This window comes from Adiantum capillus-veneris, chromosome 13, assembly GCF_014529385.1.
Source record: "Adiantum capillus-veneris isolate H3 chromosome 13, ASM1452938v2, whole genome shotgun sequence".
In the NCBI taxonomy this organism is placed as follows: domain Eukaryota; kingdom Viridiplantae; phylum Streptophyta; class Polypodiopsida; order Polypodiales; family Pteridaceae; genus Adiantum; species Adiantum capillus-veneris.
Genome location: NC_140943.1, coordinates 104,789,963 through 104,803,815, shown reverse-complemented (window position 1 = coordinate 104,803,815; position 13,853 = coordinate 104,789,963). Strand labels below are relative to the sequence as shown.

The following is a 13,853-nucleotide window of genomic DNA, read 5'->3' as shown; positions in this document are numbered from 1 at the left end:
ATCACAATGTTGTGACTGGTCAAACTAAGAGATATCTTACACACATAAAGTACCAATTTTTTTAGTTTGTTTAGAAATTGGACCTTTTTGGTATAGTACTTATGTCTTTTATGTGGCCACCAATTCTTGGCTCTTAGAAATGAGTATAGTTAGGGTGTCATGCAATAACATTTGCATAAAATGATTGCTTTTTTGCACTCTAAAGTTGCATAGATTACCAAACTTGGGTACACCTGATCTTGCATACACCCGCCTGCTGCTTTCCCTATGTAAGGTTGCATGACGATGAGCGTCTTGAGTTCCGCCAATCAGGTGAAAATAGCATCGTGAAGTACACCAGTTTGCTTAAGACATAATTGTTTTCCCTAAAAAACAATAGTGAAAGCAATCTAGCAATCTGAGTCTGATAAAGTTGTGGTACATGAGAGAAAAGAAGAAGTGACCTTTGTGGCTGTGAAGAAGTTGAATTCACATGAGATGACAAGTGGCGAGATGATGTAGTCACTGCAAAAGATGTGGGGTTCGGTGTCGATGCAATGGGGTTCTATGTTGGAGGTTGGCCGTCTGTTCTTTCATCCTTTTGCACTCGTACATGCCACACTAAAAAAATCAACTACTCATCGACTGCGCTGCTATCTACAGCTCGTCTCGGCTTGCTATGCCCCCTCTAAATTAGCTACCTCCTTGCTCACTCCCACGGTACTATGGGAATGGCCTTTTTTAAAGCATTTCTCTTTTTGCCCCCCTTAACGTTGTTGATCGTCAGATATTGTTTTCCCCCCTGCTGCTAACATACGGTGTTGCAGTCCGGTTTCCTCTCCGTGCTCTCTTCTCTCTGCAAGCGTCGCTCCTCTGTTATCTGCTCGTTGGCTTCTTAGGTTTGCCAGCGCTGCACTTGGCTTGTAGGCCTCCTCTGTGCTGCTTCCTTGTCCGGCGGTTCCAACTTATTGTCGTCCCGTGCCAGCTCTCTTTCCTGATTGTGCACTCCCTCCTTTTCCTCTGTCGATGCCTCTCCCTGGCTGCTCATCATCTGTCGTCCTTGTACTGCACGTCGCCTTCCCCCTTTTCTTCACTTGTTTTTTTTTTTTTTTTTTGGTGTGTGTGTGTTGTGGATGCACCACGTGGTGGCTTGTGAGCTCAAGGATACGAAAACGGGCCTTGGGCTCACCAAGTAACAAGGTATAAAGAACCTACATTGAGATTGACTCTGGGAATTATATAGTATTTGTTCTTCTCTAATCAAATGTTTTTTAGTCTTTTTGCGTGGAAACCATTACATATACACAAGAACATTTATAAATTTTCTCATGTAGGAAAACGGAGTCTTTTCCAGCGCTTTTCATACAATGAATATCATCATGAGCTTATGCTCGAGAGGCTTCGCATACCTAGCTAGGTACGATTGGGGGCAAGGGACCGCCGGCCCGGTCCCTTGCCCCCCCACCAGGCCGGCGGTCCCTTGCCCCCAATCGTACCTAGCTAGGTATGCGGTGCCTCTCTCACAGAAGCTCATGATGTTGATGAGAATTTGTCCAAAACTTCTTGTGATATTCACCACTTGATTTGGCAATTTCTTTTGGACATTTTTGTATCCAATTAGAACAATGTGGCGCCTCTAGAACAGGAGAATATCATTGACAACGGTGATCACACATGCTAACATGGGAATGTACCGAATGCCACATGGGAATTCACTATCGAGGAAGCCGCATGCCGAGGCGGCAGGAGGAGGAGGAGGAGGAGGAGAAAAAGGGAAGGGGAGGGGGGGGCGGGGGGGGGCGGGGGAGCAAAACGGGAGAAGGAAAAAGAAAGCGGGCTACCTCTTCAAAAACACCCCTTCTCATTAAACCTCTTTGGGGCCTAAACTAATTAATACATCTTTGAGGCCATCATAAACATAGTCTCTATTCTTTAGAGAGCACTGAGGATGCAAAGCAACAAAAAGCCAGCCTTGTATTGCACCTTGCTTGCATAGTGTATCAACGAAGGAATACCAAGAACATTAATTTTTTATATATGTATTTTTGTTCCAATCGCACATACCCGTGCGAGTTGAAGCAAACGCACATGAGCATTACCAGAGTCTCCTGGCTGAGCTCAAACCCATGACCCGGGTTATGGCAGCTCCTTTGGACAAGCATTAATTTGAAAACAAGAGCTCCTCCATAGGTGCTCATGTGTTCAATTTGCACTGCTGCTTTTCAGTAATGAAATGACAAAGTAGTTTTGATGGGCTTTCGCAATAGTCACTGCTGTCGACGGCTTACCTCAATCACGACTTTTCTGAAACAAAGACCATAATAGTTTTCTTTTGATGATGTCCTCTCATTTACATTCATTACCGAGCATTCATACGAGGAGATCTTCAAAAATCTTGAAGTCGTCCTTCATTACTTTCACTAAACCGCACAAAATTATTTCAAGTCGTTACAATTATAATTTGCAGCTATGCAGAAAAAAAAAGCACCTCTTTTAAATCCGAAATTCTTTTACTTTAACTTCGAGTTACGGAGTTTAGTTGAGGATGGCATTTCCTCATGTACCTTGGAATTTACATCCAATTTTGGTCCCAAAAGCACATTTGCCAAAGCTAATAGAGTTACTCAATGAGAAGATTAGCATGGGTATTTTCGAGCCTTCTTGTGCACCATATTCAACCAGGTGGTTCAAGGCAGAGAATATTAAAGTTGTTCAAAGCTGCACAAGAAATTATATACAATCATGGGAAAGATTGTCCAGTCGAATGGGAACATAGATGATTGCACTTATTACTGTGTTTCTTATTGGTAAATACTAAAGACAGCTTTGGCCAGCCATTGCACTTACCAACTTCTGCCAAACAGGATTGTAACAAATTGGATAAGGTGGATGTGTGGGTGCGTAAACACTCAGGTTCGATACCCAGCAACATCTATCAAATTTCAATTTTACCTCAAAATAGTAAAAATAAATAAAAAAACATCTCCAAGATGAAAGGCTCTGACATCATTTTAAACAATGCCAGGAAAGCATGCGGCTTTCAGCCATTATTTTTAAGCAGGAATTTTCGATGATCTGACACTGCAGCCTGCACCCAGTTCTTCCTATTGCATTTGGCATGATAACAAACTCATCTCTTTCCATAATCACCTGTTTTTTTTTTTGAATTGCCATTCTGTGGTTTGCAGCTGATAATCAGGATATGGATTTCACAACCATTGTCCAATTCATAATAGTATCACCGCATGTCCGGAAGCTCCTGTACAATCAAAATGAGTACTCTCATATTGCATCAACCAGACAGCTTTAAGGCATCTGCTGCTTGCCAAGCACAACCTTCTGAAAGATGCGTCGTATTATGATGTATGATTACTGCAACATGTAAGCTCATTTTGATAAACCAGTCCTAACAGAAGGGCAATGCAGTAAAAACCTTTTAAGAGAGGCTGTGTTTACCTTTGGAAGACATATAACACAATCTACTCCCTTTTTTGAGATAGGCAACCAAAACCCACATGCTCTGCATCAAAATGCTTCAAGAGATTTTCAGTGTCGAAGCGAATCATATGAACAGCCTGAACCTCTGCTCCCTTGTGTGCCCGTGTAGGGGTTGCGATGGAGTGAGAGTCATCCCGATTGCTACTGCAGCTATCAGCGGAGTCCTTAACAGAAAGCCTCTTCTTCCAATGGGAAATCATTCTTGTTGCCAGAGCAGAGGGAAGCTCTACCACAATAAATGCAAGAAGAGAGATTATGGCACAAGGGCAACAACATAACGCTGCACAATCCGCTGCAAAGGCACCTGCACACCGGCAGCAAGCTTTTCGCATTGAAACCCCCATATTGCATTGTTTGCAAGAGCCCATCAATGCCCTCTTGCTTCCTCTCGAGGGTTTTCTGCACGTGCATTTTTGTAAGTGCCTTGGACCTGTGGCATCATGAGCCCGCGTATCAGAAACCATATGCCCTTCAAGCAAGTCTTGCTTTCTCTGATGATTCTTGATCTCCTGTCTGTTTTGGCTATCCGAGGAAGCAGAGGCAAAAGACGAACCGTGATGCGTGAAGGAGGAAGACGATGACGATCCTGGGAGGGAAGGAGACGACGAGGAAATAGAGGTTTCTGTTTGTGAAGGGGAGTAAACTGAGCCGTCAGGAGAGGAAATGGATGATGCCGGTGGGGGTACGGAAATGTGAGCAGGAGAGCCCATCTGAAGAAGAAAGGGGGGGTTTCTCTGCAGACCTGGAGTGGAAAGCTTGGGACGCAGCCCGGAAATGGGTGCTTGCTAGATCTTTGAGAAGGGCATCGTGCAGAGAGAGAGAGATGCGTTTAGCAACCTGCGCTCATCAGCACCATGTCTACATTTCAAAGTGGCGTTTACCAAAGAGAGGCGATGTAGGAGTCTGCATACAAAAATAGGGGTGGAGATTTAAGAAAGCACCGGTCTGAGGCGCTGGACCATGCAGGTGTCCGCCATTGCTTCTCTAGGAAGGGCCAGTTTTTAATGGTGGGTAGCCTACTTGCTTTGTGGACGGTTTCAGACGGTGGTGCCGGGGCCCAGGATAACAACAAGCTCCTCTTCCTTCTCACCTCACAGTGGTTTCACTAGTTGAGGAGCTTGACATTTGAGCACAATCTGTTTTCACACCGAAGCGCAAGGCGGAACTGCGGTGTCTAGGTCTTTCACACATACGCTAAAACACACCTCAGAGAAGAAGGGATTTGGGTCTATGCCTGTCATTTGAATGTTTTTGTGAGTTTTCTAGACTCAAGCCAAGCATCAAAAGCTTCTATTGTTTCACAAGACCCAAGTGAGTATTCACCTTAGCTGCGCAGTGTTTGTCTCAGCTTAATATCGTGTTGTTTTCAATTTAAAAAATGCCGGTTGAGGGCAAGGGGAAAAGGAGAAATTCCGCCCCAAATTAGACAAAAATAGCATAAAACAACCTAATTTTTTGAAATTTCCTCTTGGCAAAATCAAGGAAAGGAATTTTGTGTGTTTGGGAAAATGATCTTTTGCGAACAGTGCCTTACCCTAAAACATGCCCCTTGCGATCCCTTCCCAAGGCCCTTTCCTTCCCCTTTTTTTTTTCCAGCAAAGCAGTGAACTTTATATTAACAAAAGAAGAGAGAAGACAAAATTACAGCAGTGACATCATACCCTACATGACTCTCATGTCCAAGACCATACCCAGGGAGACTCTCCCTCGTTACAAAACATGATACCCGATTGTAATGCCAATTGTTTTGTATCTGATCTAGGTCGGCATTACAATCGGGACCCCACCTTCCCTTTTCATTTTGCAATCTAATGTTTCGTATCATCTAAGTTTATGAGATTTCACCACATACCAACACCAGCATGTCGCAAGGATCAAACCATAACGGACACGCTTAAAACCCGTCGCCTTTACCGCTATGCCAACTCTTCCCATGGCCCTTTCCTAATCTAGCTTTAGGCAACCTCTCTCAAATAAAATCACTTTCTGAATCTTGTGCTTCTCGTGCCCAACTCCATTTGGTACGTTCACACATTGAACACTACTTATAGTACAATTATAGCTTTCACATGGTTTTGCAAGAGCCTCCTCAACACCTTTTTCTCTTGTGGGTAGTAGTTGTCCCATTCAATCGTCATGTCTAAACATCTTACCAAACGATTTCCTTGGTGTTATTTTACCTTTCCATCCACTGTTCGGGAAATATCATTTTCTCAAACACACAAATTTCCTTTCCTTGATTTTGCCAAGAGGAAATTTCATAAAATTAGGTTTTTTTAAAAAAAATTACACTATTTTTGTTTAATTTGGGGCGAAATTTCCTTGCCCTCAATCGGCATTTTTTAGTTTGAAAACAGCATGATATTAAGCTGAGACACATTTTTCACGAACACTGCTTCCATCGCATGACAAACATCTCTCTATTATTGAAAGTAGTGCATCACACTCATTCTCACCATGCAACAGACTTAGACATCAAGTAGGTGAAATAAAGGTTGTGGCTCTCTCTCTCTCTCTCTCTCTCTCTCTCTCTCTCTCTCTCTCTCTCTCTATTGGTTATCCTATTGCTCTCTTGAATAAGAGGTAGTACGTTCAAACCCGATCGTCATCTGCGGCGGATAGATCTTTGAAGTCTCTTGGGAATGTTAAGCTATTAACATAATATGGCGGAAGGGGGAGCCCTTTACATATGTCGCAATCTGCGACCTGAAGGCTAAAGCCCAAAACAAAAACAAACCCCTTTGCACGCGATAAAGAGGGAGAGTGGGGGAGAGAAAGAGGCCACCAAAGACGACCGGCCGTACTAGTTTTAGTGTGTGTGTGTGTGTGTGTGTGTGTGTGTGTGTGTGTATATATATATATATATATATATATATATATATATATATATATATATATATATATATATATATATATATATATATATATATATATATATATATATATATATATATATCGTTCTCCTTCGTTCACGCCAATGCAACTTTTCAAGAAAAACAATAATGCAAAAAGGGTGTGCTAGTGGTAACAAGCATACAACTTATGAGGGGGCCCACACTGCTTTTGAGTCACCCCCCTGCTCCCTCCACTAATTGCACCTCAGAAGGGTGCAAATTAGATTTTAAATATGTTAACGTCAAATTGACCTCCTATTACCATTACACCCCTTGTGTGGGAGGCACCATATATGGTCGGTGCTACAATGTGTATGTTTTTGCTCTGTATTTGTGCTAATTAGCAACAACGTGTCTCATGATGCAAGAAGACAAAATAAGTTTCCATCGTCAAGAAGTTAGCAGCCATCCGAACAACTCAAACATGCAGAGGCATACATAATTGGTGGCCTTTAGGAGGGGCTTAGCGAGTCTTTGAGAAAAGTGTGTTCAGCACAAGTGCAAATGGCCAAGACAAAGATTATCCTCAAATCTTGAAATTTTCTATTTGAAAGGCATAGAAAAGAATTGTGTATGGTTAAGAAAAAACAATGGGTTTAGCCATCATCTATCATTGAAATTTGAAAGTAATCAATCACCCTCATTCCCACGATGAGATTGGAACAGAAACCATTTAGATGGAATTAGGGATGTGACTAGCTTGCACGCTCTTACTATAACACAAATTAAATTAATTTAATGATACTTGTTTACATGTTGTCAAATGCCAGTTACTCCATGTTGGGTGCAAGAGCGAACGAGAGAGAAAGAGGAGGGGGGGGGGGGGGGGGGGGGGAGAGAAGATTATTGTGCATTTGTGTCGTGCATTTCATACGGATTGTCCTTTCTCCCTCTACCTTCAATGAGAGAGAGAGAGAGATTACACAAAAGCACATCAATAAAGAGAGAGATTTCAAACCAAAAAAGATTGTGTAACTTTTTATTTCAAAAGTTACATCATTGTCAAAAAAGCTTTGGAATATATCTACGTAGCACTCTTAGTAATGCTATTTCAACAGGATCAAGATATTGAGCTAGAGCTGACATACTTCGCTTAAATCTATTTTTTGGATCCAACTCAAGTAAATCTTGTAATGACGAATCAACCCAAGCTTTTTCTTTAAGACCATGAGCTTAAGATTAAGAAAAAAATAGAGATCAAGCAACCTAATGTAAATTGTATCCAACTCTTCATCTATATGTGACCCCCATGCAATGAAATTGTGTTCGATCACTTCCCATGCCCATTGCCATCCCCACTCAGCAAATAACAAACTTTCTTCAAAGGCATCAATAATAAGATTTTTTACACTTGGAAAAATATTCACAATTTAGTGATCCATTTTTTTGGCTGCAAGAAAAGAGGACAACATTAGTGTTCAAAGCTAAAAAGTGCGCTCGCACACACACACACAGCGAGAGAGATTTATTAACATGACCACTTGCAAAACATACACTTAAATACTTGGAAAAAAACATAAGCACAATGTTAAAATATATAAAGAGCTCCATCACGTCAATGTTTACAATTATCGCAATGTTTATGTTTACAGTGACTCATATTCTACTCTAGAGTTGGATGGTTGATGATCATTCCAATAAACCTCATTAATAAACTTTACAATTAAATTCAAAACTTCAAACTCTTTATCTGAAATATAAGACTTATCATTGTGATATATCTTTCGCAATGGAATATCACAACCATAAACATTGACATAATAAACATCGACCATATGTAGTTCTTGTAGAGCTCTCATCATTTTTATCTCGCTAAAGATTTGTGACACTTTACAAAGCGTATGCTTAAGCGTCCACACTTTCCATACCATCCGTTTGCATACGAATAAACCCAATGATACCACCAGCACCGTGCACCATTTCCTTGACAAATACACTCATCTTTAATTTTCAAGTAAATAAGCATCTTTATATTTATTGGGAGAATAACCAGTACATCATGACCCATGTTAACCTACATTACCAATAAGCAAAGTTCACTCACTCTCTCTCTCTCTCTCTCTCTCTCTCTCTCTCTCTCTCACACACACACACACACACACACACACACACACGCGCGCGCGCGCGCAAAGACATATGTGTGGATGTGTAGTAGATAAAAAACCACTTCATTAAACCAACACATAAAAAACACATGATTCATGGAATGTAAAGACAATTTATCCATTTGATCATTTATTGAGAGAAGTTTGGCCTACGATAAACTCTACTCCGGACTCTCAAGATTCAAGGTCCCCTGCGTCGAACACTCCGACCGAGGCGTCGAGGTGTGTCATCCAAAGAATAGATTCTAAAAATCCATTCATTGATTCTGTATGGACCATACAGAATACAACAATTTATAGACCATTGCATACCTAATTCTCGTACAGTGACTTGCGTGTCATCTATATCAAAGTCTATGTGATAATAACCTACAATACTTCTAAAATATGGTGCTTCGTACAATGCCAAAATAGAATGTCTGTAGTAATACTGAAGCTTGTAATGAAGATAAGAACCCATTTAGGCATAAAAAATAACAACTTATTTAATGTCATATTGATTCAAGTTCAAGCTACACACACCACAGGATCTCAAAATCCTCGATAATGCGCACTATGTCCTCAGCAAGTGCGGGACCCCTCCACAATGGAGGATCTAAAGAGAAATTCACACGCATAAATGCATAGAATAAAGGCCCTAACTCTATCGAGGTAAAAGTAAATGTCAAAAGATCAAATTTTTTGTACCTCTAATATAAGAAGGTGCATCATTGAGGGTGTACGAAACCATTGGGTATCGTGCCATTCTTTATCTGCTCTAAAAATGGAGCTTTAAAACTTTAAGAAGGAGAGAGAATGAAATTTGCCAATCATAACGAAGAGGCACACACACACACACACACACACAAAAGAGAGAGAGAGAGAGAGAGAGAGAGAGAGAGAGAGAGAGAGAGAGAGAGAGAGAGAGGATGAGAGTATTGATAAAATATAGAATGTAACAAAGACAATACTAAAGAGCTATCGTCCAAAGTGTAGTCTGCGAGAGACAACATTACATATTCTATAAGTCCAAGGACCTATGTTATATACATTTTGCAAGATACCGGGGGGGGGGGGGGGGGTTCAACTTGCCTGAATATTCTCAATCGATATGGTGTAATTCGGTCTCCGGCAACCCCCACTTGTTGTGTATTAACTGGTCTTTCATCATTCACAAACCAAATACTGACTTGAATTTGTTGAGCTCTTGGTCTAAAGAAGTGGTTACATGGTAGTATCCGAGAACTTCCATAGCCATATCAGTATCTCTATGTAAATATAGCATTTCATAAACTCCTACAATAAAAGATCCTCGATGATAATGATATCTGCAAAGACATCCAATATTATGTAGCGTAGTATGAAAACTTAAAACTACAATTTTGCCATATAAAAACTCTTACAATTTAATATGGTTTGTATCGAATAAGATCACCAAAAACATAGCTGGAACTCTTCCCCTCCACTGCGGTGGATCTTCAATAAAATAATTTAATGTGTAAACCATTCTTCTTAAGAAAATAATAGGTCACCTAGAAAAGAAAAAGAGAAATACCTCGAATAAATTCAGTGATATGACCCAATATGTGCGATGCACTGCGTCAAGGATCCATTTGTGGAAAATACTTTGATCTAAGTGAAAGCCAATATGTCAATAATATACGTGATATTATCAATTTGCTAGTTGCAATACTTCCTTGAATACAATGTTTGGAGTATAGCATGACTCCGCTTGAGTGTCTTCAGTGTTAACAACAATTCTCACAGCAGCTACACTTCGCACACGTGACATTCCAACATATAGTTTTCCATGAGAGAAGACTGATGATGCAAGATATAGACCAAGAATTCCCAGTGTTTGTGTCAGGACAAGGGTCCTACGGGGCAAGGCCCAACCTAGGGGGTCAGGGACCTAGGCCAAGGGCATGGACTGGACCAGTGCGGGTGAGGATCCGCTTGGGGCAAGAGCTAGGAGCTAGGCCTATATAAGGGGCGGTAGGGAGGAGGATCCTATGTTCAGTTACCCTAGGTCTTACATTGGTATCAGAGCTCAGGGGGAGGGAGGAGCTATGGAGGAGGAGGAAGCCTTGCTCAGATGATTGCATGATCTCTCTCTCTCTCTCTCTCTCTCTCTCTCTCTCTCTCTCTCTCTCTCTCTCTCTCTCTCTCTCTCTCGGGTCGTGGGCAAGCCCTCTTGCATGCAGAGGACCAAGGAAGAGGCATGGCCGTGGGCATTGTCCCCTGTAGAGACGAAAGGGGTGAAGTCGCGGAGCGGAGCGTGGGTCGACTCTCTCTCTCACACACACACACAGTGAGCTTACACAGTACACAGTACACAGAGAATTGTTAGAAGGGTTATCTCCCAATTCCTTAGTATTCACAAAGAATAAGTTAGTATATACAAAGAGTTAGAGGTAAGTGAGTTAGGCGGGCGGCCGGCCATATCCGCATAAGAGGCCACTTGGGCTTTAATCCCAACAACCTCCCACTTAAAGTCCAATGTGGCACTTTAAGTAACTGTAAATCTATGAACATAAATGTACAAAGATTTACATGGCTGCCATCTATCCAATGCCCAATAACTCACGACAATGCACAAAGCCCTCTCCTGGAAGTCCCTTTGTGAGTAGATCAGCAGGATTGTCCTTGGTGTGGATCTTCAGCAGTTGTATCTGCTTGTCTTCAAGTACTTCCCTAATGAAGTGATACTTCACATCAATATGCTTAGTCTTCGAATGGAACACTGGATTCTTTGCCAATTGTATAGCACTTTGACTATCACAATATAACTCTGGCATATCTGCATTGATTCCCAAGTCTGCAACCAATCTACCAAGCCAAATAGCTTCTTTGCATGCCTCATTTGCTGCAACATACTCAGCTTCTGTAGTAGACTGCGTAACACAATCTTGTAATCGAGATCGCCATGATATGGCACCTCCAGCCAATGTAAAGACATAGCCTGATGTAGATCTCCTCTTATCCAAGTCTCCTGCATAATCTGAGTCAGTGTATCCTCTGACACTCAAATCCTGACTACCATAGCATATGCGCATACTCTTTGTATGTTTTAAGTATCTCATGATACCTTTCACTGCCTCCCAATGTTTCTTGCCGGGATTTGACATATATCTGCTAACCACTCCCACTGCAAATGCAATATCCGGACGTGTAGCAATCATTGCATACATCAAACTACCCACTGCAGACGCATATGGAATCTTATCCATTTCAGCCTTTTCTTCCTCAGACACAGGACAATCTTGTTTGCTAAGTTTCACATATGGTGGCAATGGAACACTCAATGCCTTTCCCTTCTCCATATTGAAACGTTGCAAAACCTTGTCAATATACTCTGTTTGAGATAACCAAATCAACTTCTTTGATCTGTCTCTCTCAATGCGCATACCAAGTATATGACTTGCCTCACCCATGTCTTTCATGTCAAACGATTTTGCCATCTTTGACTTCAAAGCTGAAATTTCTTCCAAGTGTTTGCCAGCAATCAACATGTCATCCACATACAAAATAAGAATCAGCCAACTGCCATCCTTAGCCTTCTTTGTATATAGACAGTGATCGAACTCACTACGTTTGTAGCCTTGAGAAAGCATAAACTGGTGGAACTTATGGTACCATGCCCTCGGTGATTGTTTTAAGCCATAAAGACTCTTTAACAACTGGCATACCAAATGTTCCATGCCTTTCTCAACAAACCCTTCTGGCTGCTGCATGTAAATTTCCACATCTAAATCACCATGCAAGAACGCTGTCTTGACATCCATTTGGTGCAACACCAAGTCCAATATAGCAACCAATGCAAGAAAGCATCTCAATGTAGTCATCTTGACCACTGGAGAGAAGACTTCATCAAAGTCAATGCCTTGTTCTTGCTTAAAGCCCTTGGCAACAAGCCTTGCTTTGTACTTTGGCTGACTATCATGAGCGGTGATCTTATACCTGTAAACCCATTTACAAGGTAGAGCCTTTTTGCCCTGTGGTAATTTAACCAACTTCCATGTCTGGTTTTTATGCAGAGCTGTCATCTCTGACTGCATGGCCAACTGCCATTTTTTCGAGTCAACCACTTGTAATGCTTCCTTGTAACAAGATGGTTCTCCGCAATCTGTGAGCATGACATAATTTAGAGATGGCACATAACGATCAGGTGGTTTGGAGACACGCTCAGAACGTCTCACCACAACTGATTCTGCCTCTCTAGCCACTATAGGCTGTTCCTGAGCCTGACCATGCTGTCTTGATGTGCTAGCACTAGGTCCATCTTCCCTAAAGACAACTCTTCTGATCTCCTCTGTCTTCTCTGGCTTAGCGTGAAACTTGGCTTCATTGAAATGCACATCATTGCTACGAATAAGCTTTCTGGACTCAGGATCCCAAAGCCGGTAACCCATCTCGCCCGATTCTCCGTAGCCAAGAAATATACACTTCTTGCTCTTTGGTTCTAACTTATTTCTGAACTCCTTAGGAATATGGCTATAAGCTTCACAACCAAAGACTCTGAGATGCTTATACGAAGGTGCCTTGCCTGTCCATAGCATCTCGGCCACTGCACTCTTATCCAGAACCCTACTAGGAGACCTGTTGATCAAATGGACTGCTGTAGCCACTGCTTCCGCCCAAAATCCATTAGGCAACTCAGCATTTGACAACATGCTTCTGACCTTCTCTTGTATGGTCCTATTCATACGTTCTGCAACCCCATTCTGTGAAGGATTATATGGTGCAGTAAGCTCCCGCTTAATCCCTTTTGCTTCACAAAAGTCTTGAAAAGCTTTGGAAACGTACTCTCCACCATTGTCAGTTCTCAAGCACTTCAGCTTCTGACCACTCTGATTCTCCACCAGCTGCAAGAATGTCTTAAAGACCTTGAGCACCTCATCCTTGTGCTTCAAGAAGTAAACCCATACTTTGCGAGAATAGTCATCTATGAATGTACAAAAGTACGCTGCTCCCCTAGTGACAAACTAGGCATTGGTCTGCATAGGTCACTGTGTACAAGAGCTAACCGTTCGTCCCTACGATTCCTCTTTGATCTGTGCGGTTCCTGTGTTTGCTTACCATAAACACAATGCTCACAAAACTCGAAATCTTGAAATGAAAAGCCAGGCAAATAACCATAATGAGAAAGTATTTCCATTCCTCTTTTTGACATATGTCCCAACCTACGATGCCACAGTGACACACTTGGCTGCTCAATCACATTAATTACATGGTTTTTAACCTCTGAAACATGTAAAGTGTACAGAGTTCCTGACTTGCTGCCATGTGCTACAGTCATCGAACCTTTGGAGATCTTCCAAGCGCTGTTCCCAAAAACTGTCACATAACCCGCATCATCCAACTTCCCTGTACTAATCAAGCTCTTTCGGATTGCTGG

The 13,853-nt window shown here is 41.8% G+C and overlaps 1 protein-coding gene across 2 annotated transcripts; it reads right to left on the bottom strand.

The window, feature by feature from the left end:
• Window positions 1–2,662: 2,662 nt before the first annotated feature.
• Window positions 2,663–4,546, bottom strand: LOC147444568 (uncharacterized). Of its 2 annotated transcripts, none has more exons than XM_086527130.1 (2): window positions 3,436–4,546; window positions 2,663–3,238 (listed from the first exon to the last, which is right to left on the bottom strand). In XM_086527130.1, exon 1 carries the CDS (start codon window positions 4,185–4,187, stop codon window positions 3,459–3,461), a length of 729 nt encoding a protein of 242 aa, XP_086383256.1. In that variant the 5' UTR covers window positions 4,188–4,546; the 3' UTR covers window positions 2,663–3,238; window positions 3,436–3,458. The 2 variants fall into 2 exon arrangements, with proteins under 2 accessions (XP_086383256.1, XP_086383255.1); XM_086527129.1 differs by having other exon boundaries at window positions 2,663–3,351; window positions 3,436–4,540.
• Between the last annotated feature and the right edge of the window lie 9,307 nt (window positions 4,547–13,853).

What these genes read in the sequence shown, in the direction of transcription:
- LOC147444568 (XM_086527130.1), bottom strand. Translation starts at nt 4,187, where the DNA reads ATGGGCTCTCCTGCTCACATTTCCGTACCCCCACCGGCATCATCCATT.